Source organism: Xenopus laevis, chromosome 3L (genome assembly GCF_017654675.1).
Source record: "Xenopus laevis strain J_2021 chromosome 3L, Xenopus_laevis_v10.1, whole genome shotgun sequence".
In the NCBI taxonomy this organism is placed as follows: Eukaryota; Metazoa; Chordata; class Amphibia; order Anura; family Pipidae; genus Xenopus; species Xenopus laevis.
In genome coordinates this window covers 10,005,014-10,028,695 of record NC_054375.1, presented here as the reverse complement: position 1 = coordinate 10,028,695, position 23,682 = coordinate 10,005,014, and the positions used below count along the sequence as shown (strand labels likewise).

The 23,682-nt window shown below is 44.5% G+C and overlaps 3 protein-coding genes across 6 annotated transcripts in view; all 3 read right to left on the bottom strand.

The window, feature by feature from the left end:
- Window positions 1-23,682, bottom strand: part of LOC121393056 — a 1,743,327-nt gene that overhangs the window by 1,166,999 nt on the left and 552,646 nt on the right. The window lies entirely within an intron of this gene.
- LOC121400993 overlaps window positions 1-23,682 on the bottom strand; it is an 840,200-nt gene that overhangs the window by 450,588 nt on the left and 365,930 nt on the right. The gene's annotated exons all lie outside the window — the stretch shown is intronic.
- Window positions 15,947-18,965, bottom strand: LOC121400962 (cilia- and flagella-associated protein 251-like). 2 transcript variants are annotated; one of them, XM_041585320.1, is made up of 9 exons: window positions 18,850-18,965; window positions 18,440-18,509; window positions 18,301-18,340; window positions 18,087-18,174; window positions 17,938-17,991; window positions 17,781-17,840; window positions 17,560-17,633; window positions 16,498-17,470; window positions 15,947-16,102 (listed from the first exon to the last, which is right to left on the bottom strand). In XM_041585320.1, exons 1-9 carry the CDS (start codon window positions 18,880-18,882, stop codon window positions 16,052-16,054), a joined length of 1,443 nt encoding a protein of 480 aa, XP_041441254.1. In that variant the 5' UTR covers window positions 18,883-18,965; the 3' UTR covers window positions 15,947-16,051. The 2 variants fall into 2 exon arrangements, with proteins under 2 accessions (XP_041441254.1, XP_041441253.1); XM_041585319.1 differs by lacking the exon at window positions 15,947-16,102 and having other exon boundaries at window positions 16,350-17,470.

The window sequence follows — 23,682 nt, the reverse complement described above, 5'->3', positions numbered from 1 at the left end:
ATCACTACAGGAAGAAGACCGAAGGAGACAAGATGGCTGCTGTGAACTCCGCTGAACAGGACCTGCAAGGAGGGGTAAGTAGAAAGTTAGGGGCATTTGCCCAGGGTGCCAGGTAGGCCAGGAGGGAGGGGCCTATTTAGGGTAGAGGGGAAGGGGGATCCAAATTGGGGGTTGAATTCTCCTTTAAAAGCAATGGGTCTCTCCCAGGTGTCCCTTGGTATAAGAGGGGGAGATCTGGAAACAGCCCTTTATCCAGAGAGAGCGAGTGGATATTTTTGATGAATTCACAGTCCCAATGGCTTAAACGAGAGCTTTACAATGAACACCTTTATATAAAAGCTCTTCATGTAGCAATAACATTTGTAACAACACATTAGTTGTGCCATATATTTACGACAATGTATTGTATTGGTTTTGCCATTCAGTGTATCATGTACTATTGTCACACAATGACGGACTAGTGTTACTCTGTCAGGAACTTACTGTACCTGGTGGTCTAGTGGTGCGGCGGGGAGGCCGTTCTTCTTCGACCGCCGTTGCGGCTACTTAAGATGCGCGCAACCACGTCTCGTGGGTTTTATAGACGCGAGTGCGCTGGCGTGATGACACCAGCGCACATTGGCGCGAAATTCAAATAGGTATTTAAGGGGGCTCCGCTAATTCTTCATCGCCCGTGATAGGATTTGTTCCTGGTGCTTCTGAGCTTAAGCTATATATGTCTGAACCTGTTTGTGATTCCTGTTGTGACCCCTGACTGGCTTTTGACTATTCTGACCTCTGGATCCTGACCCTTGCCTGAATACCGACTACCTCTTCTGCTTAACCCTCTGATCGACTTCCTGGTTTGACCCTTGCCTGCCTGACTACACTTATTCTCTGCCTGCCTCGACGCGGCCTGATCTGACTTCTCTATTGCCTAACGCCTTGTACTACGACCTTCTGTCCAAAGACTTTGCTCTACAGTCGTGCCCCTCTGCCTATCCAGAACCCTCATCTTGCACCTCTCGTTTAAGTCCAGGTGGCATCCAAGTAAGCCGAGGGCTCCTCCCGAAGCCCAAAGCCGGTCACACTACTGGTGAAGCACGAGCCGAGACCAGAGTGCCTGACGTTTGTTCTGGTGTTGGGTGCCGACCGTGACACACTCGTAATAGTGAAACGATACATGACAAGTTTCTCCGTACGGCCCTACCTGTCAGTGCAGGACGACTGGGGTTAAGTTGCTCCTTTCTGGAGGCAGGACAAACTAAGATCTCTTCCTTCCCCTTCTCTTCCCGTGACTCCACCTCCAACCTCAGTTTTTTTAGTTTGTCCTGCCTAGGAGGCAGCATTTTTCCTTCTCCTACTAGAATCTTAATATAGTGCTCCCTGTTATAAGTATATTCATGGGTAGAACCTATAATGATACAGAATAGTTAGGTAAGTACTACATACATGGTTGAGCCCAGGAGTGCTCCCTATATCTTACCAATGAGCCTTGAGCTCCCTCTTGAAGAGGTCTGGTGCTCCTTATTTCAGCAAATAAGGTCATTACCAAGGCACAAATTCATAACTCACAAGGCACACAATTAAATATTGCGGATAGCCTATCAATAACTAATGATGTATCAGAACAGCACACTACAGCAGGCATAATGCTGCCACAGAGTGGAACACTTCCAGCTGCAGCTCAAGTACCGAGCCTGCCAGCACAAGATTTTACTCCGTTTATGTTGTGGTTTCAGTCCACTATTCAACAAACCGTAGGCCAGGCCATAACAGCCCGTACACCTTCTGTCAAGTCAACATTAAAACGCTCCAGGCCTAGATCACCTTCCCCTTCAGGGTCACATTCAGAGTATCACTCTTCTCCACAGTCAGAGGATAGTGAAACTTGCTCTTCTCATACAGAAGATTCTGCATCAGAGTCAGAATCTGCTGAAGACAATTCTAAGCAACCAGAAGAAGTGAAAGGACTTCTTTGTTCCATTTTCTCCACATTAGAAATCAAAGAGGAACAGATAGCACATTCCAAAGCTGATAAAGTATTGGGTAATGCAGTTAAAAGACCCACAGCCTTTCCAGTCTCTAAGTCAATCACCAAAGCAGTAGATGCTGAATGGTCTCACCCAGACAGGTAGGCTCACATTCCTCCCACATTTTTCAATACTTACCCAGTCGCAGTGGACCTCATGCAAAAATGGGATAAAAAATGGATCCTCCTATAGAATTTCAAAAAAATACCACCTTACCAGCAGAGGATGCAGGATCCCTAAAGGATCCTATGGAGAGAAAAATTTACTCTGCATTAAAGAAAGACTTTGTGTTCAGCAGTAGTTTTAAGGCCTGCGGCAGCAGCGGCCATGGTGACGAAAAGCCCGATATTGGTGCCAGGAACTAGTTAGTTCACCACCGTCCTCAGCAGAACATATTCAGCAGGAGCTTGACAAAATGAAATCCGCATTGTCCTGTTTAGGAGAAGAGGCACTCGAGATCTCCAACCTAGCGGCCAGAGCCTCAGCAGCTTCTATCACTGCTTGTAGGGTGTTATGGCTCCGTAATTGGAGATACTGCTTCCAGGGCCGGGCCAAGGTATTTTGGCACCCTAGGCAATGGCTTCAATCAGCGCCCCCCCCCCCCCGTTCAGCGTTTATCATTTCCCACATACCATTAAGGTTTTATTTTTTAATAAAGAAATCTTCCAAGACATTAATGAATGAAAGTTTTCATTGATATAAATATGTAATGTCCTGTGTGCCGTTGGAATTCCTTTGCCACAACATGTCAGCTGCCATCATTTAGCCACATAAAATTAGCTCCTCCTTCTTCGTTGCCCCCATATACCAGTGCTAGCAACCATCATACTGCCGACATCTGTATCTATGCCAACAGCAGCCAATCCCTCATATTGCCCCCAAGCTGTACCTGTTCCAGGCTGTCAGCAGCAGCCACAAAACTATCATTTTGCCCCAGTCATCTGCATACCTATGCCAGCAGCAGCAAAGCTATTGCCCCCAAATCTGTACCTATGCCAGCAAGCCCAGTAGCCATCATACTACCCTGCCTGTGCAAGCAAGCCCAGTAGCCATCATGCTGCCCCCCCTGTACCAACAAGCCCAGTAGCCATCATATTGCCCCCCCTGTACCAGCAAGCCCAGTAGCCATCATACTGCCCCCTGTATCAGCAAGCCCAGTAGCCATAATACTACCCCCCTGTACCAGCAAGCCCAGTAGCCATCATGCTGCCCCCTATACCTGTGCCAGCAATCCCAGTAGCCATCATACTGCCCCCCTGTATCAGCAAGCCCAGTAGCCATCATACTGCCCGCCTGTGCCAGCAAGCCCAGTAGCCATCATACTGCCCCCCTGTACCTGTGCCAGCAATCCCAGTAGCCATCATACTGTCCCCCCCCTATCAGCAAGCCCAGAAGCCATTATACTGCCCCCCTCTGTACCAGCAAGCCCAGTAGCCATCATACTACACCCCCTGTACCTCTACGAGCAAGCCCATCAGCCATCTTATTGCCCCCAATCTTTACCTGTGTCAGCAGGAAGTGTCAGAAAACTAGCCCAGGCGGATTTTTTCTGCTCTTCAAATGTCTTCGGTGTGAGCCACACCAACGCGCCATCGCTCTGCCTCTCTCTGCTGCCCAGTCGTGTCAGTGATGTAATTGACGCATGCATGCACGGGGCGCCACCTACTGCGCATGTGCCGCACTGCAGCATGTTGAATAGAAGGTACAGATTATTACAGTAAATACTATTAAAGGCCAAGCAATTAAAAAATGAAAAAGAGAAAAAAAATCCCCCCTTAAAAGTACGCCCCCCCAATGATTTCGCCCTAGGCAGGCGCCTACTCTGCCTACCCCTCGTTCCGGCCCTGACTGCTTCAAAGAACAAGCTTACTTTGTTACAGTTTTCTGGTTCACAATTGTTTGGATCGGAGCTTAAACAAATTATAGCAGATGTCACGGGCGGCAAAGGGGCATTCCTTCCACACGGCAGGAAACCAAAGCGGGAGTTCCATAAACGGAATTATCACAGGACCAATCCAGCAGGCGTTTCAATGCGTTTCACATCGCTCCACCAGGAAACCGATCCCACCAAAAAGGCAGGATTCCTGATGCTTTCTCCAAAAATAAATCCAATTGATAGACTATTTGCCAGCATGGCAAGCCTCCATTTCCGACCCTTGGATATTAAATATTGTAAACCATGGTTACAAAATTAGTTTTCACAGAAAGCCACAGGAAAATGATTTGTATTATCTCTAGTGCCCCGGCTTCTTCACAAACAGCAAGCACTACGGACTATTATTCTGGAACTCTTAGAAGCCAAAGTCATAGCCATAGTTCCTGCAAAAAAACAGATTCAAAGACTATTAGTCAAATTTTTAGTTCCAAAAAAAAAAGACGGAGGCTATCCTCAGTACTCAATCTACACCCACTTAACCAGTTCATCTGGTACGAACGCTTCAAGATGGAATCCCTTCCCACAATCCTAAAGTTTCTTCAGCCACAAGTATTTATGTCAAAAGTGGACGTACCCACATGTACCCATTCACCCACATCATCAACGGTTCCTAAGGTTTGCAGTAGGCGACCAACATTTTCAGTTTCGGGCCCTCCCATTCGGCCTCACCTCAGCATCTCGGATATTCTCCAAAGTACCCAATGCTCTGTTGGCAACACTGAGAACTGAAGGTATCGCAGTGACAGCACCTTGACGACATTATAATCGCAGGTCAGTCACAATCAGTAACTCAGCAACAAGTAAATACTTGCATCCAAACCCTAACTGGCTCATCAACCACAAAAAGAGCATCCTCATACCTACACAAAAGTTAGAATTCCTCTGCATGATAATAGACTCAAACATAGGCAAAGTGTATCTGCCACCGCCCAAGGCGTTAGCACTTCAAGAGTTGGCCAGGGCCTTCACCAATCATCCTCAACAGACTGCTCACAGCGTTCTCAAACTCCTGGGACTCATGGCCTCAAGCATAGAGGTGATTCCCTTCAGCAAACGACACCTCAGACCACTTTAGTGGGATTTTCTCCATCAATGGAACAAAATGCATCAAAATCACGCGCAAGTAATTCAACTGAAGCAATCTACCATTGCCAGTCTTCTTTGGTGGTCATACCTTCTGCACCTCCAACAAGGCAGGAGATGGGCTTGGCCAGTTCAGGAGGTAATCACCACTGATGAAAGCCTCAGAGGGTGGGAGGCCTTCTGGCCACCAAGAACGTGCCAAGGGATGTGGCCACTAACAGAGTCCAGACTACACATTAACACGTTGGAACTCAGAGCAGTTTTCAACGCACTGACTCAGTGGCAGGAATTTCTCCTACACAAACACATTCGCATTCAATCCGACAATGGAACAACAGTTGCGTACCTGAACAGACAAGGTGGCACGAGAAGTGCAGCAGCCCTCAAGGAAGTGTCCAAAATCATGGACTGGGCAGAAAGCCACATATCTGCAATATCTGCAATATATATATTCCTCCCATTCCCTTAAATCCCAGACCTCTACAAAAGATACAGTCAAAAAGATAAAGACTAAATTTAGTGGCTTGGCTATTGAAACTCATCCTTTCTCTGCTATAGCAATAAAGTGGGAAAACTGGGTCGAGGTGTGACACTTGACAGTATCCATTCACTATGTGGACGCGTCACTGGCATTATTAATTACCCTTGGCAATTGGGGCAAACGTCCCCTTGGCAGTTTGTATCTGAACTATCTTGGATTCTCTAATACTATGTGACCAAGTCCACACTTATTCCATCGATGATTAGATTGGACCACAAGGCAGACAGCTTTGCCATCCTAACCATCCCTGATACTTTTCATGTGCGCTAAACTGTTGGTATTCAGCACTTGAAGGGTTAAGTGCTATAAAATCTATACTGTTCAACAGTTCATTGCAGTATAACAGCATGATCGTGGGTGTGAAGGGTTAATTGATCCAGCATACACACTTGTATAATTCAGTCTGCACACTTTGGGGCAAATTCACTAAACGCCGAAGCGCCTAACGCCAGCGTGAATGCGCCAGCGTAGCCCATTTTCGCTAATTCGCCGATTCACTATCGGACGCAGGCGTAAATTCACTAGTGTTACTTCGCCCCCTTACGCCTGGCGAATTTGCGCAACAGACTTAACTACGCAAATTCACTGACCCGCAAATGATTCTGAACGCTACCTTTTACGCCAGACTTCCGTCGCCACCTCAGACCAGGTGAAGTGCAATAGAGTAGATAGGGATTGCTTCAAAAAAAAATTAAAACATTTTCTAAATCCCAAAAAACGCTGGCGTTTTTTAATTTTTTATGGGTGATAGGCTGAAAAAGATTGAAAAATTTTTTTGGGGCTCCCCTCCTTCCCCCCTACATTTCCTAACTCATGGCACCTTAACTATACAATGGGCACATGTGTAGGACAAAATAAAAATTTTATTTGCTGTTTTGAAGGCTTCCCAGGCTTGTGTAGTGCTGCTACATATACCTCCATTGTAACTTCAATTTGGCGCCGTATGCAAATTAAGCATCGCTAGCGTAACTTCGCTTTGCTTGGCGAATTAACGCTAGTGCAACTTCGCAACCTTACACTTCCCCTGAGCGCAACTTCGGATTTTAGTGAATTTGTGTAGCGCTGGCGAAAATACGCCTGGCGAAGCGCGGCGAAACGGACGCTGGCACAACAACGATTCTTAGTGAATGTCCCACTTTGTATTTGTTTGCCTCAGTGGAAATACTGTGTCATTTCTATAAGTGACAGGATGAACGGCAACATTATTGCTCAATAGGAAATCCCATGGGCATTTTTTTCAAACAAGGTTTGCGTTTGTCACAAGGAGAGAGTGTAGCATTTGTCGGCTCATCTCCTTTGTGACGTTTCACACTGATTGGCCCATTCAAATTTTTACCATTCGTCCCGCGGCTATTTGTAGGAGTGCATCTCCCGTCTCGTAATTGCCTTTGACAAAGCCCGCAACTTGGCGGGAGAAACGCACGCTAGGCGCATTTTTATCTCTCAGTTAGGCAGGACGACTGATAGGGACCTGAAGGGTTATTACGGATCGGGAGGGTGTTCTATGTGGGTGAAGGGGTTGGAGGTTTTTCAAAGATCCGTGGGCTAGTATTAAGCCATTTGCTATTTTAAGTGCCTAGGGCTCACTATACTCCAATACCACGAGGACCCGTCAGCGGGGTTTTGTAGCCATTCGATACTTTGATGTGCCTGAGGCAGACATTACTTCTTTGCACATTGTTAAGAGACCGACCTTAGGTCACTACTACTTACTACCTTATTGTGGCTAACTTCTTACTATATGGCGGGATCTCGAAGTGAGTGAAGGGGTTGGCATTGTGATGGGCATTCTCTGAGTGACTGTGCTGGGTATCACATTTTGGTGGTATTTAAGATACCCAATACCCACTGTGACCATTAAACTATTACTGGTTACACAGGTGCGTTAGCATTTTACTTCCTTAACCCTCCCATTAGCCGGTCAATCAGTCCCCTGCTTCTAACTGGTCTTTTAATGTTGCAGACTGGACACCGATTTTAACGGCATAATAAAAGTTGTGTTTTAATTTTAATACTTCATATGAGCCCCGGAGCTTATGGATGGGAGGGTGCAGTTATATTGGTCAGTTCATTTTTTCTCTCCTCTCGATATACAATTAATTATCTGACCCTGCACACCATCTACTGTGCTTGATAGTTAGTGCTCCCCAATACTCCGTTCTTTTGTCTAAAGACTTGCCATTCTTTGCTCTTTATGGTGCAGAACACAGCTCCCTACCTGGGCTCCCTCGCACCTTGAACCACTTGGAAATCTCAAGGTTTGGGTGATGCCAACGTTCTGTGCCCAAGCCATGCCCCACATGAGTACAGTATTGCCAAACACAGGGAACATTGTATTCATGTCAGGCTCTATTCTACAGCACATGGACCTGAGCCTAAGGGTGCAACCTGTTTGTATTTTTTTTATACACCCCATACCAACTATTTGTCCTACTAACTGTAGGGTGTTTTTATATTGTTCCAAATATTTCTCAGCACTCTGATCTTGGCTCCCCCTCCACCAATAATAGCAAAGTACAACTCAGAGCAAATCCACACGGAGAGCTTACTCTGTGCTTATTGTGTAATCATACAATGTTCTGGGGACGGACCCCTTCATCAGAGACCACCCTAATAATGTTGTATAAAGGCTTGCAGCAGTAGAGATTATTTACCTGGCATTGGGTACAACAGCTCCTTTGTTTGTTTGGGTGTCTGCAGTAGGGTAAAAAGATTGTAAGCTCAGAGGGGCAGGGACTGAATTGTATGAAAAGGTACTTGTGCAAATAAAGTATGGAAGAGATTTATACAGGATGGAGTTGGTACCAGTATGGGATCCATTGTCTAGAAACCCATTATCCAGTAAGATTAGAATTACGGAAAGGCCGTCTCCCATAGACTCCATTTTATCCAAATAATAAAACAGTGCCTTGTACTTTATTCAAACTAAGATATAATTAATCCTTATTGGAAGCTAAAACCAGCCTATTGGGTTTATTTAATGTTTATATGATTTTCTAGTAGCCTTAAGGTATGAAGATCCAAATTACAGAAAGATCCATTATCCGGAAAACATAAGGTCCCGGGCATTCTGGATAACAGGTCCCACACCTGTATGGCAGAGAAGTAGGTGGTGTTTTGCACCCTGCTCAGGGGTCTCGGAAGGAAAGAAAAGGGGGATTATTTTGCAGAGGCAGAAGGCAAGGACAAGCAAATAATAAAGAAGTGATTTTCACTCTTGACGCCCTTAATCTAATGCAGCATAAAGAGGAATCCCACAAATAAAAACTTGTCGCCCTTAATGGAAAGCAATCAGGCGAGCGAGAGCAAAAGGGGGTTAGAGATAGGGCTGCCGAGAGAGAAGTGGGTACTTATGGCCTCCCACTGAGAGGGCATTGCTGTCAGGAGCGCCCGATGGTGCACCGCTCCTCTACAGCGCCGCGTCCAAGATGGCGGCACCCATAGCCACCACATGGACAATGGTGACAGTCTAGTTCCTATTTTCCTGTGATTGCTGATTATTGGATTTTTGACCCTTGCCTGGACTTTGATTATTGCCGCCAGCCTTTTGAACTATTGCCTGTATCTTGACTACGTTTATTCTTGATCCCTTCTGTACCGTGAACTTGGACTTTAACCAGAAGTTTCCTCCTAGGTCCGGACTTCCCTCGCTGAGAGCCGATAGGCCCCCGTGACAATTGCACCTTCACAGCAATGACCTTGGGTGCCGCTGGCCAGGCTTTGGGTGTACAGAACGTTCAAGCAAGAGATGGGTTAGAATTATTTCGTTATCTTATTATTCTTTGCTCAAATGTATTCTATTTATATAACTTAAAGGAAATCAATGAATTGTATATGGAGAGATTGAGACAGATACATTGAGAGAGAGATCATATGAGATGCATAGATAGAAGTAGACTGGTGAATGGTGGATACAGACAGATAGAGAGAGGGAGATAAAAAGATAGATCCTGTAGTAGGAGGTCCAGCTTTTGTTCAGCCCCCCCCCCTTTAGTCCAAATTTGAAGTGCAAATAAGTAGCCATCATAAGATTTATTGCTAGATAATAAATAATATAGAAAAGGTTGCAAAAGTTAAAAACAGCATCTTTGTTAAAATAACTGGAACTGCTCTATTAAGAGCCTACCTGCAGAAAACCTTGGTGCTCATATTAGAATTTATGCCCTTCATTTATTTGTAAAGCCGATTTATTGATGTTTATATTAAGCTCTTACCATTAGCTGGTTTCTACAGTGCAGGTTGCATAGCAACGTACTATTCTAGAAAAGACAATCTTCAATATCTGTAAAAAAACAAAAGCAATTAACAATCATAAAAAGGGAATAAGGCTCCAATGGTCATTCATTCCTCTCGGGGACATTGTATCTTCTTAATCCAATAAGATTCCCTTTGGGAAAGAATCTGGCGAATGTCCCCTCCACTCGCAGGAGAGATGACACTTAGATAAACACATAGATTAAAAACCGCATAGGATGGTAAGTGAGGGAATCAAATAGCCGCTAAATATGGCCGTCTATTCTTAAGCAGTAACAGCCATTAGTATTTACCGTGTACCCTCCCTTCTTTTTCCCAATTCCCCCGTAGTCAATTCTGCCTACCTATGTTGGGAACGGATGGGAGCTGCTCCCCCACCTATGCTGCCCGACACGTTTCGCAGTTAAAACGGCTTCTTCAGGGGCATAGGTGCTGGTCGCGTCTCAATTGCCGGTTTAAATAGAGGTCCAGTACTTTGCGCATAGTGGCGCTTCTCATTTGCGTCACTTTCGGTTGCGACCCTTTAGATCGGAGTCTAGTGCCGGATGATGTGCCAGTGTTTGCCCGTACTTGCGCTCCACACATACTGCGCATGCGCCTTTAAAACAGTATCCGGACAATACTTATCAAGGGCTTTAATATACAAATTTAAAGATGGAGTTATTTTATGATATACAAATATTGATAGAGTTTATCCATGCCTGTTATTATAATGGGCAAGATCACATATAATTATAATGGCTATTTAAAGTAATACATACGATGACGCTTATTTCAGAGAAAAGGTGTAAATGTAAACCCTTCATTTAAACCAAAGGGAGCTTTGCTATTCATGGTATAAATCCATTCTGCTTCCTTCTGTCAGTTGTACTACACAATCTTCTTACTCTTAGGTACTGCCCTACTGGAATCCCTTGAATGGTATTTTTGGGGTGTTGGCTCTGTGCATGGAGCAGACTATTGGTGGCTGTTTCCTTTCTATATACAGAAATATTCGAATATCTAAAAAGTTAACAGTGTTTCTGTTGATTTGTGCTGTTACCTTCAAATGAATGGGATTAATATTAAGTTTATCCACAAATTGGAAGAACTTTAGGCTTGTGCTTGTCCATATTAATACTATGTGGTGTATGTAGCGCAGCCAAAGTGGTAAGTACTGAGTCTATTCAGCCAGATCCTCTCCAAACACCATATTGCTCTCCCACCAGCCCAGGGAAATGTTGGCATAAGAGGGGGCGCATGTACTGCCCATTGCGGTTCCCCTTAATTGGTGGAAATATTTACTGTGAAAGGTGAAGTAATTGTGGGTTAACACAAATTCCAGTAGCTCAACTACGAAATTGTTATGTTCAATGAATTGTAGTCTTCGTTGCATGAGAGTGTCTTGGACAGCAGTCAGGCCAAATGTGTGTGGAATGCTGGTGTACAGTGATTCCGTGTACTACCTGGGTTATCAACCTTAAGCAACTCTATCATTCCTTTGTACCCCCCAAATAAGCAGCGAACCTGTAGGTTGTAGGAAGGACTTTCAGATGCAGGTTGGGGGTCTGAGGGTTTGCAGGTCAAGTTGTGGATCTTGAAAAGTTTTATTCCTTTAAAAGTTATTTTTCTCTGCCTAGCCCACTAATGATGACATCACTTCCAGTTTCCAGCAACGGCACTTCCTGCTTTATGGTGGTCAGCGTGTCGCGGATCAGTTTGCAGATCAGGCAGTTGCGGGTCAGGTAGGTAAGAATGTGGGTGTGGGTGTGGGTACTCTACCGTAAGGTGGGGCCTTCATATTAAAGTGGTGGTTCACCTTCAAGTTAACGTTTAGTATGTTATAGAACAAACAATTCTAAGCAACTTTTCAATTGGTTTTCATTATTTCGTTTTTTTAAAGTTTTTTTATTTGCCTTTTCTGATGCTTTCCAGATATCAAATGGGGGGGGTCACTGACCCCATCTAAAAACAAATGCTCAGTAAGGCTACAAATGTATTGTTATTGCTACTTTTTATTACTCCTCTTTCTATCCAGGCCTCTCCTATTCATATTCCAGTCTCTTAATCAAATCAATGCATGGTTGCTAGGGTAATTTGGATCCTAGCAACCAGATTGAGGAAATTGCAAACTGGAGAGCTGCTGAATAAAAAGCTAAATGACGCTAAAACCATAAATAATAAAAAGTGAAAACCAATATATCATACTAAAAGTTGACTGAAAGGGGTTGTTCACTTTTGAGTTATAGTTTAGTATGATGTTGAGTGTGATATTTTGAGACAATTTGCAATTGATTTTCATTTTTTATTGTTTGTGGTTTTTGAGTTATTTAGCTTTTTATTCAGCAGCTCTCCAATTTGCAGTTTCCAAAATCTGGTTGCTAGGATCCAAATTACCCTAGCAACCATTGGCTTATTTGAATAAGAGACTCTGATATGAATAGGGGAGAGGCCTGAATTGAAAGAGGAGTAATAATAGATTATTTGTTGCTTCATGTAGCATTTGTTTTTAGATGGGGTCAGTGAAAACTGGAAAGAATTAGAAAATAAAGTATGTATTAATAATAAAAAAGACAATAAAAAGTAAATAATGAAGAGCAATTGAAAAGTTGCGTAGAATTGGCCATTCTATAACCTACTAAAAGTTAACTGAAAGGTGAACCACCTCTTTAAAGGTGAACCACCTCTTTAAAGGTGAACAGCTCATTTAATGGACAAGTCGATAACCAGGAGATTGTGCCGTTGGCATGAACTACCCACTGACCTTGTCATGCCCAGGACCCAGGGCAGCTGCCCCCATTTTCCGACTCCCCAAGGAAAGCTCTGCTCCCTGGAGTCCCTGCTCATGGAACCCAACCCAAGCCTACGTAAGGGACACCTGGGTGCACAACATGGATTGGTTCATGGCACCCTGGCCAAGGGACAATAGGTTTCAATATTGGGTTACTGGAGGGGATCTACCCAATAACACCCATAGTATTATTTTACTTTCCTTTATCCCACCCCAAATCCTACTTCAGATTAAGCAGACATGCGCCCCTTACACTGGGCTTGGGCAGTACCAGCTACAAATATGTCCTGTCCAATTTGTGCCCCCCTAGAACTGCTGCTGCCAAAATGGCCCTGTAATGTGTATGTTAGATAAGTGCAAGGAGATTCTCATGGCTAATCCCTTGTAAGTATCATTAAGCTTAGGCTGCCTATGTTGTAGTGCCAGGGGCAGTGTCGGACTGGGCCGGCGGGACACCGGGAAAAAACCCGGTGGGCCCCAGATTCGCACCTTTTTCCTGCAGTGACTGCCTGACGAAGGGCAAATACAGTTGCGCACCTTCTTCCTGTATTGCCCACAGCGCAGTGTGCCGGCTCAGAAAGGGAGGATGGAGGGGGGCCCTCAGACAGCAGCCCCGGGCCCCCCAGTCTGACCCTTTCCAGGGGTGCAATGCCACTCAATCACAGCCGCTTCTCCATTACGGCTTACGAGGCCCCTTTGTTGGGATAACAGGAGGGCGAGGGGACTTTTTAAAGGATTAGTCTATCTGCCCTGATCTTTTTTAAAGGACAGAATATTCAAATTGGTAAAAAAAACAATATACCAGTCTCCTAATCTGTTACCCCAATGGAGCATCCAAGTGTTGGAGAGCTGATTGGTGCCATTTTCCCTGTGCTCCCAGGCAGGGCAGTCCTAAGAGTCTGAGTACCCCAGGGTAGAGCCCTGCAGGGTGTTGGGTACCCCCCAAAAAAGCAGCGAACCTGTAGGTTGTAGGAAGGACTTTCAGATGCAGGTTGGGGGGGTCTGAGGGTTTGCAGGTCAAGTTGTGGATCTTAGCAAGTTTTATTCCTTTAAAAGTTTTTAAAAATGTTTTTTTTTTCTACCTAGCCCACTAGTGATGACATCACTTCCCGTTTCCAGCAACGGCACTTCCTGCTTTATGGTGGTCAGTGTGTTGGCGGATCAGTTTGCAGATCAGGCAGTTGCGGGTCAGGTAGTTAAAAATGTGGGTGTGGGTTACAGGTCCGGGTTTCAAAAATTGTTTCCGCGCAGGATTCTACCCCAGGGTGGGGCCACTATATTAAAGGGATGGTTCACCTTTAAGTTAACGTTTAGTATTTTATAGAATAGCCGATTCTAAACAACTTTTCAATTGGCCTTCATTAGTTGTTTTTTTTCAATATTTATGTTTTATTATTCAGACTCTTTCCAGCTTTCAAATGGGGGGGTCACTGACCCCTTCTAAAACCAATGCTCTGTAAGGCTACACATTTATTGTTATTGCGTCTTTCTATAACTCTATTCAGGCCACTCCTATTCATATTCCAGTCTATTAATGCATGGTTGCTGGAGAGCTGGTGACTAAAAAGCTAAATAACCCAAAAAACACAAATAATAAAATAATAAAATATGATAACCAATTGCAAATTGTCTTAGTATGATGCAGAGAGGGATATTCTAACAGTTAATTTAAAGCTGAACAACCCCTTTAATAGACAAGTGAATAACCAGGTGATTTGCATGAACTTATGAGGGGTTATCTCAGTTCCACTTACAACTCTTAGGGCCCCAGATCACCAATGTTTTTAACTCTTAGGGCCCCAGGCCACCAATGTTTTTAACTCTTAGGGCCCCAGGCCACCAATGTTTTTAACTCTTAGGGCCCCAGGCCACCAATGTTTTTAACTCTTAGGGCCCCAGGCCACCAATGTTTTTAACTCTTAGGGCCCCAGGACACCAATGTTTTTAACTCTTAGGGCCCCAGGCCACCAATGTTTTTAACTCAATTGCTTTAGCAGGAGCCCCCCGCCCCAAAAGGACGTCTCATAACCTGGAGAAAGTGGTACCCAAAAAACAAATCCAGTTTAGTCATTGGCCAATATCAAGCTCCTTCATATACTAAATGTCTGGTATAGTGACAATAGGCTGGTGGGAAGTGGATGGAATTCCAGTGTTAAGAAAGGGGCCTTGGACTTGAATGGAAATGCTGTTACATTGTGGCCTATGGAGTAAAGCAATATTCTAGTTCCCTCCAATCATTAGAGATCAGTATGTGTCCCTATGTCTTTCAGCCCCGTCATGTACATATTAATCAATTAACCCTGCAGAGATATTAACCAATTCCCTTCTTCAACTAAACCCCTGTATCAGCACCACCACCCAGTTTTACCCTCACACAACCGCTCAGTCATCTTTAGTAGAACGAGGCACAGGAGCCCCTTCCCTCAATATTCACCATAGGGATTAAAGAAAAACACAGAGACATATTTATGGGTAAACCTGGCGGTGAGCACAGGATTTATTACAATTAATAGGCAATTTATATTTGGGCCTCCCTAACAGTGGATGATCCAGAGGAAGGAGAAAAACCCTAGAGTGCTATGGGGGCCAATCTGCACTGAAGGTAAAAATTCCTTCCTGACTCCTAGAAACGGCAGTCGGTTCTACACCCTGGATCATGGCTAGACCGCCCCCTACCTATACACCCTCACCTATACACACCCACCTCCTATTCACCCCTCACCTATACACACCCCCTCAACCTTCTCCTATACACAACCCCCACTTTCCCTCCTATACTCAACCCCCTACTCTCCCTCCTATACACAACCCCCTACTCTCCCTCCTATACACAACCCCCCACTCTCCCTCCTGTTCACAACCCCCTACTCTCCCTCCTGTACATAACCCCCATTCTCCCTCCTGTACATAACCCCACTCTCCCTCCTATACACAACCCACTACTCTCCCTCCTATACATAACCCCCACTCTCCCTCCTGTACACAACCCCTACTCTCCCTCTTTTACATAACGCCCACTCTCCCTCCTATACACAACCCCCTACTCTCCCTCCTTTACACAACCCCCTACTCTCCCTCCTTTACACAACCCCCTACTCTCACTCCTGTACACAACCCCCTACTCTCCCTCCTTTACACAACCCCCTACTCTCCCTCCTTTACACAACCCCCTACTCTCCCTCCTGTACACAACCCCCTACTCTCCCTCCTGTACACAACCCCCTACTCTCCCTCCTGTACACAACCCCCTACTCTCCCTCCTATACTCAACCCCCTACTCTCCCTCCTGTACACAACCCCCTACTCTCCCTCCTGTACACAACCCCCTACTCTCCCTCCTGTACACAACCCCCTACTCTCCCTCCTGTACAGAACCCCAACTCTCCCTCCTGTACATAACAGACAGACACACACAGACATACGCTCTCGGGGTAGGTCGGTATTAAGGAAAGGATTTAGGCCGTGGTGGTGGGTCGGCGGCAGCAGGTGAGTCTTTGAGTGGAATGCTGAAAAGAAAAGATTTAGAAAATGTTAAGATAAGAATAAAGACAAATACTTGTTTCTTTAGGATATTAAAGGCTCGGTGTTGCTTTAAGAGTCCACTATTTGTTGGGCCTTTGGGGACTGTTTGGGTCTTATTGGCCTACTATAAAATCAACACTTTATCTGCAGACTTAGATCCCTGTCAGCAACCTCTTACACCCTAAAGGCAGCCAAACATTGGTCTATGGGGTGCGCCCTCAAAGTGATCAGCCTGCGGGCTCAACAGACAGGGTGTATGACTTCCTTTCTATTGTTCTGATTGAAAATGCTCAGAAGAGCAGGAAGTAAAGTGGAGCTGCATTGGACAACATGAGGTATCTCTAGAAGAAGGGTAATTGTCAGTAAATTGATACATTACCCAAACCCTGCGGAGCCTCTTCATTATGGCCTTCTTGACCCGTTTTCGGAGGGTCGGCCTTTCTATCACCGGAGGAACTTCAAAGGTCTCTTCCGCCTCAGGAGCTTGTTCTTTATCTACTTCTTCCTGTTTCTCCTCCTCCGGTGTAGGAGCTGGTTTGTCCACATGGGCTCCCTGTTGTCTCTCCTCCGTCTCTGCAGCAGAAGCTTGTTGTTCTCCTGGAGCTCCGTCTTCCTTCTCCTCCTCCGCAGGAGCTTGTTGTTCCTCAGGGGCTCCCTCTTCTGTCTCCTCCTCCCCTGGAGGAGCTGGTTGTTTCCTGGGGGCTCCCTCTTCCATCTCCTTCTCCACGGAAGCAGGAGCTTGCTGTTGTCCAGGAGCTCCCTCTTCTCTCTCCTCCTCTGCTGCAGGAGCTTGCTGTTCTCCTGGAGCTCCTTCCTCCTTCTTCTCCTCCGCTGCAGGAGCTATCTGTTCTCCATCAGCTCCCTCTTCCTTTTCCTCCTCTGCTGCAGGAACTTGCTGTTCTCCATCTCCTCCCTCTTCCTTCTCCTCCTCAGCAGCAGGAGCTGGTTGTTGCCCAGATGCTCCCTCCTCTCTCTCCTCCTCAGCAGCAGGAGCTTGCTGTTCCCCATGGGCTCCCTCTTCTCTCTCCTCTTCCTTAGCAGCAGGAGCTTTCTGTTCTGCTGGAGCTCCCTCTTCTTTCTCCTCCTCTGCTGCAGGAGCTTGCTGTTCTCCAGGCGCTCCCTCTTCTCTCTCTGCAGCAGGAGCCATTTCTTCTTCAGGAGCTCCTTCTTCTTTCTCATTCTCTGGTGCAGGAGCTGGTTGTTCCCCAGAGGCTCCCTCTTCTCTTTCCTCCTCCTCCTCCTCCTCCGCAGGAGCTTGATGTTGTCCAGGAGCTCCCTCTTCTCTCTGCTCTTCCACCGCAGGAGCTCCTTCCTCCTCTCCCTCAGCTGCAGGACTTGCCTTTTGTTCCTCACTAGATTTGAAGGGAAAAAAATTTCATTATTGTCATTATTGTAAAGTGGCAGTAAGTGTAATTGAAAGTGTGTAGTGCAAAATACATACCCAGCAGCCTCCTGCAGCTTCTGCTCCCTCTCCCAGAGCGTCATGGCAAGCTGGTGAAGGTGCCATTGGATAGTCTGCGGGTGCAGGGGAGGCACAAGGATAGGAGCAAAGGGGAAAGAAAGGAGACAGTTATGATTATGTCTGTATATGTGCTGCTAATAGTACCTTTATACTCTGAGGGCAGTGAGGGTGTGGGATTCCCATGTGATGGGGGAACTTACATTCTGCAGCCGCAGATACTCGACATGCTGCCCCCATCTCCGGTGTTCCGATGATGCTTCCTGTGGAAGGAGAGAGTCAATGTTAATAATAGAATTATTATAGAGACACACCGTGAATAATAACCTCTCCTATAATAATAATAATAGTGACACTTACAGGAGGCAGCAACTCCTCACTGTAGAGGGCGATACACTCCCTCTCGAGCACTTCCTGTAACATAAAGAAAGTAGCAGTGTTACACAAGAGCTGGCAATCTAATATCATTTATTCTCTATTTATCTAGACATCTATTCTGCATTACATACCAGATAATGGATCAACACCCAGTACTCATAAATGTTGTCTCTGTGCGTCGTCCTCGGGTCGCTGAAATATCGAAGAATAAAGTCCTCTCTGAAAAAGAAAAATATCACTGAGCGTTAATAAAAACATTTTCCAGCCTTATTGCCCTTGCACTTACCCCTGGGGCAATAGCAAATGATTCCCAACATGTAATAAGAGCATTTATGTTTTACTTACAGGACGACGTTCTTGCCGTAGTGGACCCGGTAGTGATGTTCTGCGGGAAAAACACATTTATGTTAAATACTGAGCTAAAGGGGGAAAGGAATTCACATATAATAAAATGTAGGAACTGATAAATAAAATAGGATTTTACCGTAATAAGAGGCAAGGGCCTTAAAGTCGGTGTCTTCCTCCCTGAAGTCCTCCAGGACGACGTACAGCGGCTGTAAGTGAAAGGAAAGAGCATTAGGGACAGAATACTAAATGGCTCTAAATGCTGCTCACAGTCAGTCTGGATCTGAGGAGAATAGAGACAGAAAAGGGTTTCTATGGGGCAAACATTGCAGGAATAAGGTGATTTTATTCAGAAAAAAGTGGTTGTTTTTCCTGGATGTCAGTTCTACCCGCACAGAGGCAAATGGTATGGCAGCTCCCACCTGTATGTATAAAAGGAAGCAGTGCAGACAGACAGACAGACAGCTGCTTAAGGAGAGCTTATATAGAAGAGTGAAAGGGAAACAGCAGTTTAGATGAGAGAGGATTTATTTTACACTGAGGCATTACCAGGAGAGATGTCTTGATCGTTATCTCCTCCATCGTCGAGACCTAAAGGGACAAATGGACACAATCAGGCAAAATGAAGTCACGGTTACAGGGTTTGTTCACCTTTAAATAAACGTTTAGTATAATGTAGAGAGTGATATTCTGAAACAATTTGCACTTGGGTTTCATTTTTTATTGTTTGTGGTTTCGGAGTTATTTAGCTTTTTATTCAGCAGCTTTAAAAAAAAAACAATTGATGACCAATTGAAAAGTTGCTAAGAGTTAGCCATCGTATAACATACTAAAAGTAAACTTAAAGGCAATTATTTCCTTCTGTATATTCCCCTATTTGTATTATTAATGCTGCTGATAGCGATGGATTGGCTTCTTATAAATCCCATATACAGTAACCGTATGGGCTCATATGCACAAAGCCACGTGGGACCCCCCTCAAGTGAATTTAGGGCAGATTTGCTGAAGAAGAAATCATGTGCTGAATCAGTTGAATTTGCAAGATTTACCTCTTCAAGAAGATTCTCCGATGTTAAAAAAATAAATTGGGGGCGGCACAAGGCCGGGGCACCCCAAGGGGGTCTCCCTAAGGATCCCCTGGCTCTCTCTTACACTGTTCAGATGAAGATGGATGTGACTGAACAATGGAGAAGCCAAAAATAAACCCAGGTGTTATCAGGCAGGTGTAACAGCAAAATCACAGTCCAAAAAAGCAGGAAAAGCTCTGTAGCAATCTGTATAGAAAAGAGAATAAAAAGGCAAGTTAATGAATTTAGCGCTTAATATTTCCTATATAATACAGAGGAAGGCAGAGATCTATTGTCCCCTAAACTTGAGCTTTGTCAGGTCCTGGGCCCTTTTTCTTTATTGTAGTAAAAGTTATTTGTCAAATAACCCCAGAGAGAATATACACTTAACCCAGAGCCAACCAACGGACTAAACCAACTGTCAAATCCCTATGGATAAAGTCACCTCTCTTCTATGGGACCTGCTGTATGTCCCCCCCACTCATTTACTATCACCCCCTACTGTCCCCATGGCATGTGCCTCTGCTTCCCACCCCTAGTTACAGACTGGGGGGCACCAACTATCTAATTTTTCACTAATTTAAGGGATATCTGGCAAAAAAATGTCTTGGAGAGAATATACACTTAACCCAGAGCCAACCAACGGACAAAACCAACTGTCAAATCCCTATGGGTAAAGTCACCTCTCTTCTATGGGACCTGCTGTATGTCCCCCACTCATTTACTATCACCCCCTACTGTCCCCATGGCACGTGCCTCTGCTTCCCACCCCTAGTTCCAGACTTGGATAAAGGGAACATGTATTTAGCTACAATGTTGGTACATAAGAGCAGGGCTGGGGGCAGATACCAGGGGGCAGAGGGGCAAATCTCTAAGGAGCCTGTCAGTACTGGGAACACAAATGAAGCAGCTTATGGTGAGGTACAGGGGTCCCCAAATGTTCCCTTCATTAATAAATGTGAATATTTGCTGACAGTCCTGTATAACTGCCAAATCCTGGTCTGTGTCTCCCAACCAGCACTAAGATTAAAGGCTCCTCCCAAGCACATTTTAGGGGAAAATTCTCTAAATTCACTAAAATCAGTGAGAGGTGCAACACCCACTAGTCTGGGGGAAAAACCTTGCCCAAATTCCTGCCTCTTTTTGCACTAAAATAAAGTTTTTTTGGCAATAAATCTCCCAGAGGGAAAGTCCACTTACCTCTCACCACAGGGCCAACCAACGGACTGAACCAACTGTCACAACGCCCGGGTTAAGTCACCTCTGTTCCTGCTCTTAAAGGGGAAGTGTCCCCTTTTGATGAGTGAGGTTTATATGGCATTTATTTCTAATTAGATGTGCAGTACATACACAGCCTATTAAGTACACTGAGTATTGCTTTGTATGTGTGGCCTATTGAGTCTGTTGGATCCATTCATTCATCAGCCAGGGTTCCAATCAGTGCTGCTGCTGTTGTTCATAGCACACAAATTATATATACATATATCCAGCACCCGTAGCGGCTATATCCTCTTTGTCTATTAAACTCCCACCAATCCAACTATAATTAGGCCTTTGGGTTCTATAGTCGCTCACCGTTCAATCCACGTGGCCCAGGTGCTCTTGGCCCGAGCCCTACACTTATGATTTCAAGTTAATCCCCCGCACACAGGCTATCCTGACACTCATTTACAGGTAAAATATATGGATTGGCTTAGCCGATTTGTGGTCTGACCCAGGGGCTGCTGCCCCAAGTCTGTCGCTAAGGGAAACAATTTCACCAAGCATCCAAGGTCTAACGCGTTTTGCAACAACGTACTTCTCAGAGACCTCAGTATCCATTATACCACCATGTGTCTTATACCCAAGAGAAAACCCCTCCCAAGGAACTTGTCATATCAATTAACATAGGCAAAGTTTCCGCACACCAGAGTGCTTTAAAATCCAAAATCTTTATTGATCCATAGTAATGGGCACACAGTACGTCTAGCTTGACGCGTTTCGGGCACAGACGGCCTTAATCATTAGCATGTCCGTTATTATGGAACAATAAAGATTTTTTTATTTTAAAGCACTCCGGTGAGCAGAAACGTTGTCTTTTCTTCTTCCTATTCAGTGAGGCGTGGGACGCCAAGAGAATCCAGCGCCCAGAGACAGATCCATGGGCCGCCTGTATTGCAAAGAAGGCTAGCGGTGAGTCAGAGCGGTATTTTCTATTCTATTTTCTATTCTATCAATTAACATGGCAATTATCAATACATTGAAAAAATGGTTAAAAAACATAATCTAGACTTCATAGTAGTGATATGCGTGCCGGCCCAATACCTGCTGGACCCAGTTCAGGCCGACCCCGCACCCCACCGACCCCGATCCTCAACTTCAACTGCCGGCTTCTGGCTTTATATCCCCTGCGCCTGCTCACCCCGCCCTTTTGTGACATCATCAGCGGGTTGGGTCTATAAAGGGAAGTCAGAAGTCAGGCTCAGGCGGGTGCGGAGAAAAACCCGACCCGCACATCACTACACTACTTCATATTAGTTAAATGTATCATAAAGTTCACAAGTTGCAAGTTCATAAGTTACAAATTGTTACTAAATCTCCTGTTGTAAAGCAATCGTGTTTCTTTTCATTAGAAGTTTTCTACCTTGCGATACAATCGCTCTTATATAACAGATTAGGTGCTTAATTTCATATATATATATATATATATATATATATATATATATATATAGCTTATATAGCATGGGATGTAGATAATTATATATATATATATATATATATATATATATATATATATATATATATATATATATCTTCTAAAAAAGAGCCACACTCTCAGGGAGTAACTGATTATAGATAGCTTTAATGCAGGTTACAGACTAACGTTTCGGCCCAACGAGGCCTTTCTCAAAGTGCTAACATAGTATTAAAACGAGCCTTATATCTATGTACTGGCGGGAAAAACAGCAGTCACAACTATGACGTGAGAACTAAGCGACTGCCTATTGAATACATCACATTAAGTACATAAATAGTGTAAACCAGCCTCACAGTAAGTTTAAATACCAACTTTAGCTTATATATTAAATGTGTCGTTTAACAACAGCATGGGATGTGTAGTTCAGCAACAGCATGGGATGTAGATAATTAGATGCCATAAGGTATATAACTTGAGAGTGCAGTGATGGAGCTTAATAGCTGCTGATAGAAGCATCAATAGTTTTATTGGGGTGTATATAGGGAATTGAGTAGGAGCTGGGACATGGACAGGGAGGCTGATAATATCATATTCAAAGGAAGTCACATTAGTAACATTTGTAACACATTATGTTCACTTCGGTTAACAATCAACTACATAGTGTTACTTAATGGTTTGTTTTTAACCCTTTTATTGATAATCAAGTATGTGAGTATGCTGAAGTGTGTAAAGGTGATAACACAACAGACTGACTGATGCATACATCTTAATGACATGGTTTACACTATTTATGTACTTAATGTGATGTATTTAATAGGCAGTCGCTTAGTTCTCACGTCATAGTTGTGACTGCTGTTTTTCCCGCCAGTACATAGATATAAGGCTCGTTTTAATACTATGTTAGCACTTTGAGAAAGGCCTCGTTGGGCCGAAACGTTAGTCTGTAACCTGCATTTCCAACACTCTGACATCACTATCGATTTTCAACTGACATCATCAGAAGGAGCATTGGGGCTTCAGGTAACGGGGTTGTCCCATTCCTGACTAACTCCCATGTTTCTGCTGTATTATTATTATTTTATTATTATTAACATGTATTTATATAGCGCCAACATATTGTGTAGCACTGTAAAGTAAATGTGATTATACAACTAAATCACATGAATTATATACATAGAACATATGGAGTTACATAAATCACAATCAACAGGTACAAAAGGTGAGAAAGGCCCTATGCATAAGAGCATACACTCTAAAGGGAGGGAGTAATACACAAGGTGTGGGAGTGGGCTAGATCGAATTAAGTGGGTGAGAAATGTGGTACTGTATGTGGTGTTGCATTTGGTGGTTAAGCAGAGTGAGGGGAGGCTTCTCGAAAGAAGTGCGTTTTAAGAGATTTCTTCAAAGCAGAAAAGTTGGGAGAAAGTCGGACAGACCATGGGAGAGAGTTCCAGAGGAGGGGTGCAGCCCTTGCAAAGTCTTGAATGCAATGCATGTGAGGAGGTAATGAGAGAAGAGTTGAGTAGCAGGTCAGTAGAGGAGAGTAGTAAGTGGTTGGGTGAGTATATAGAGATGAGTTCAGAGGTGTAGGATGGGGCAGAGTTATGAAGTGCTTTGAAGTCAGGGTCATTAATTTGA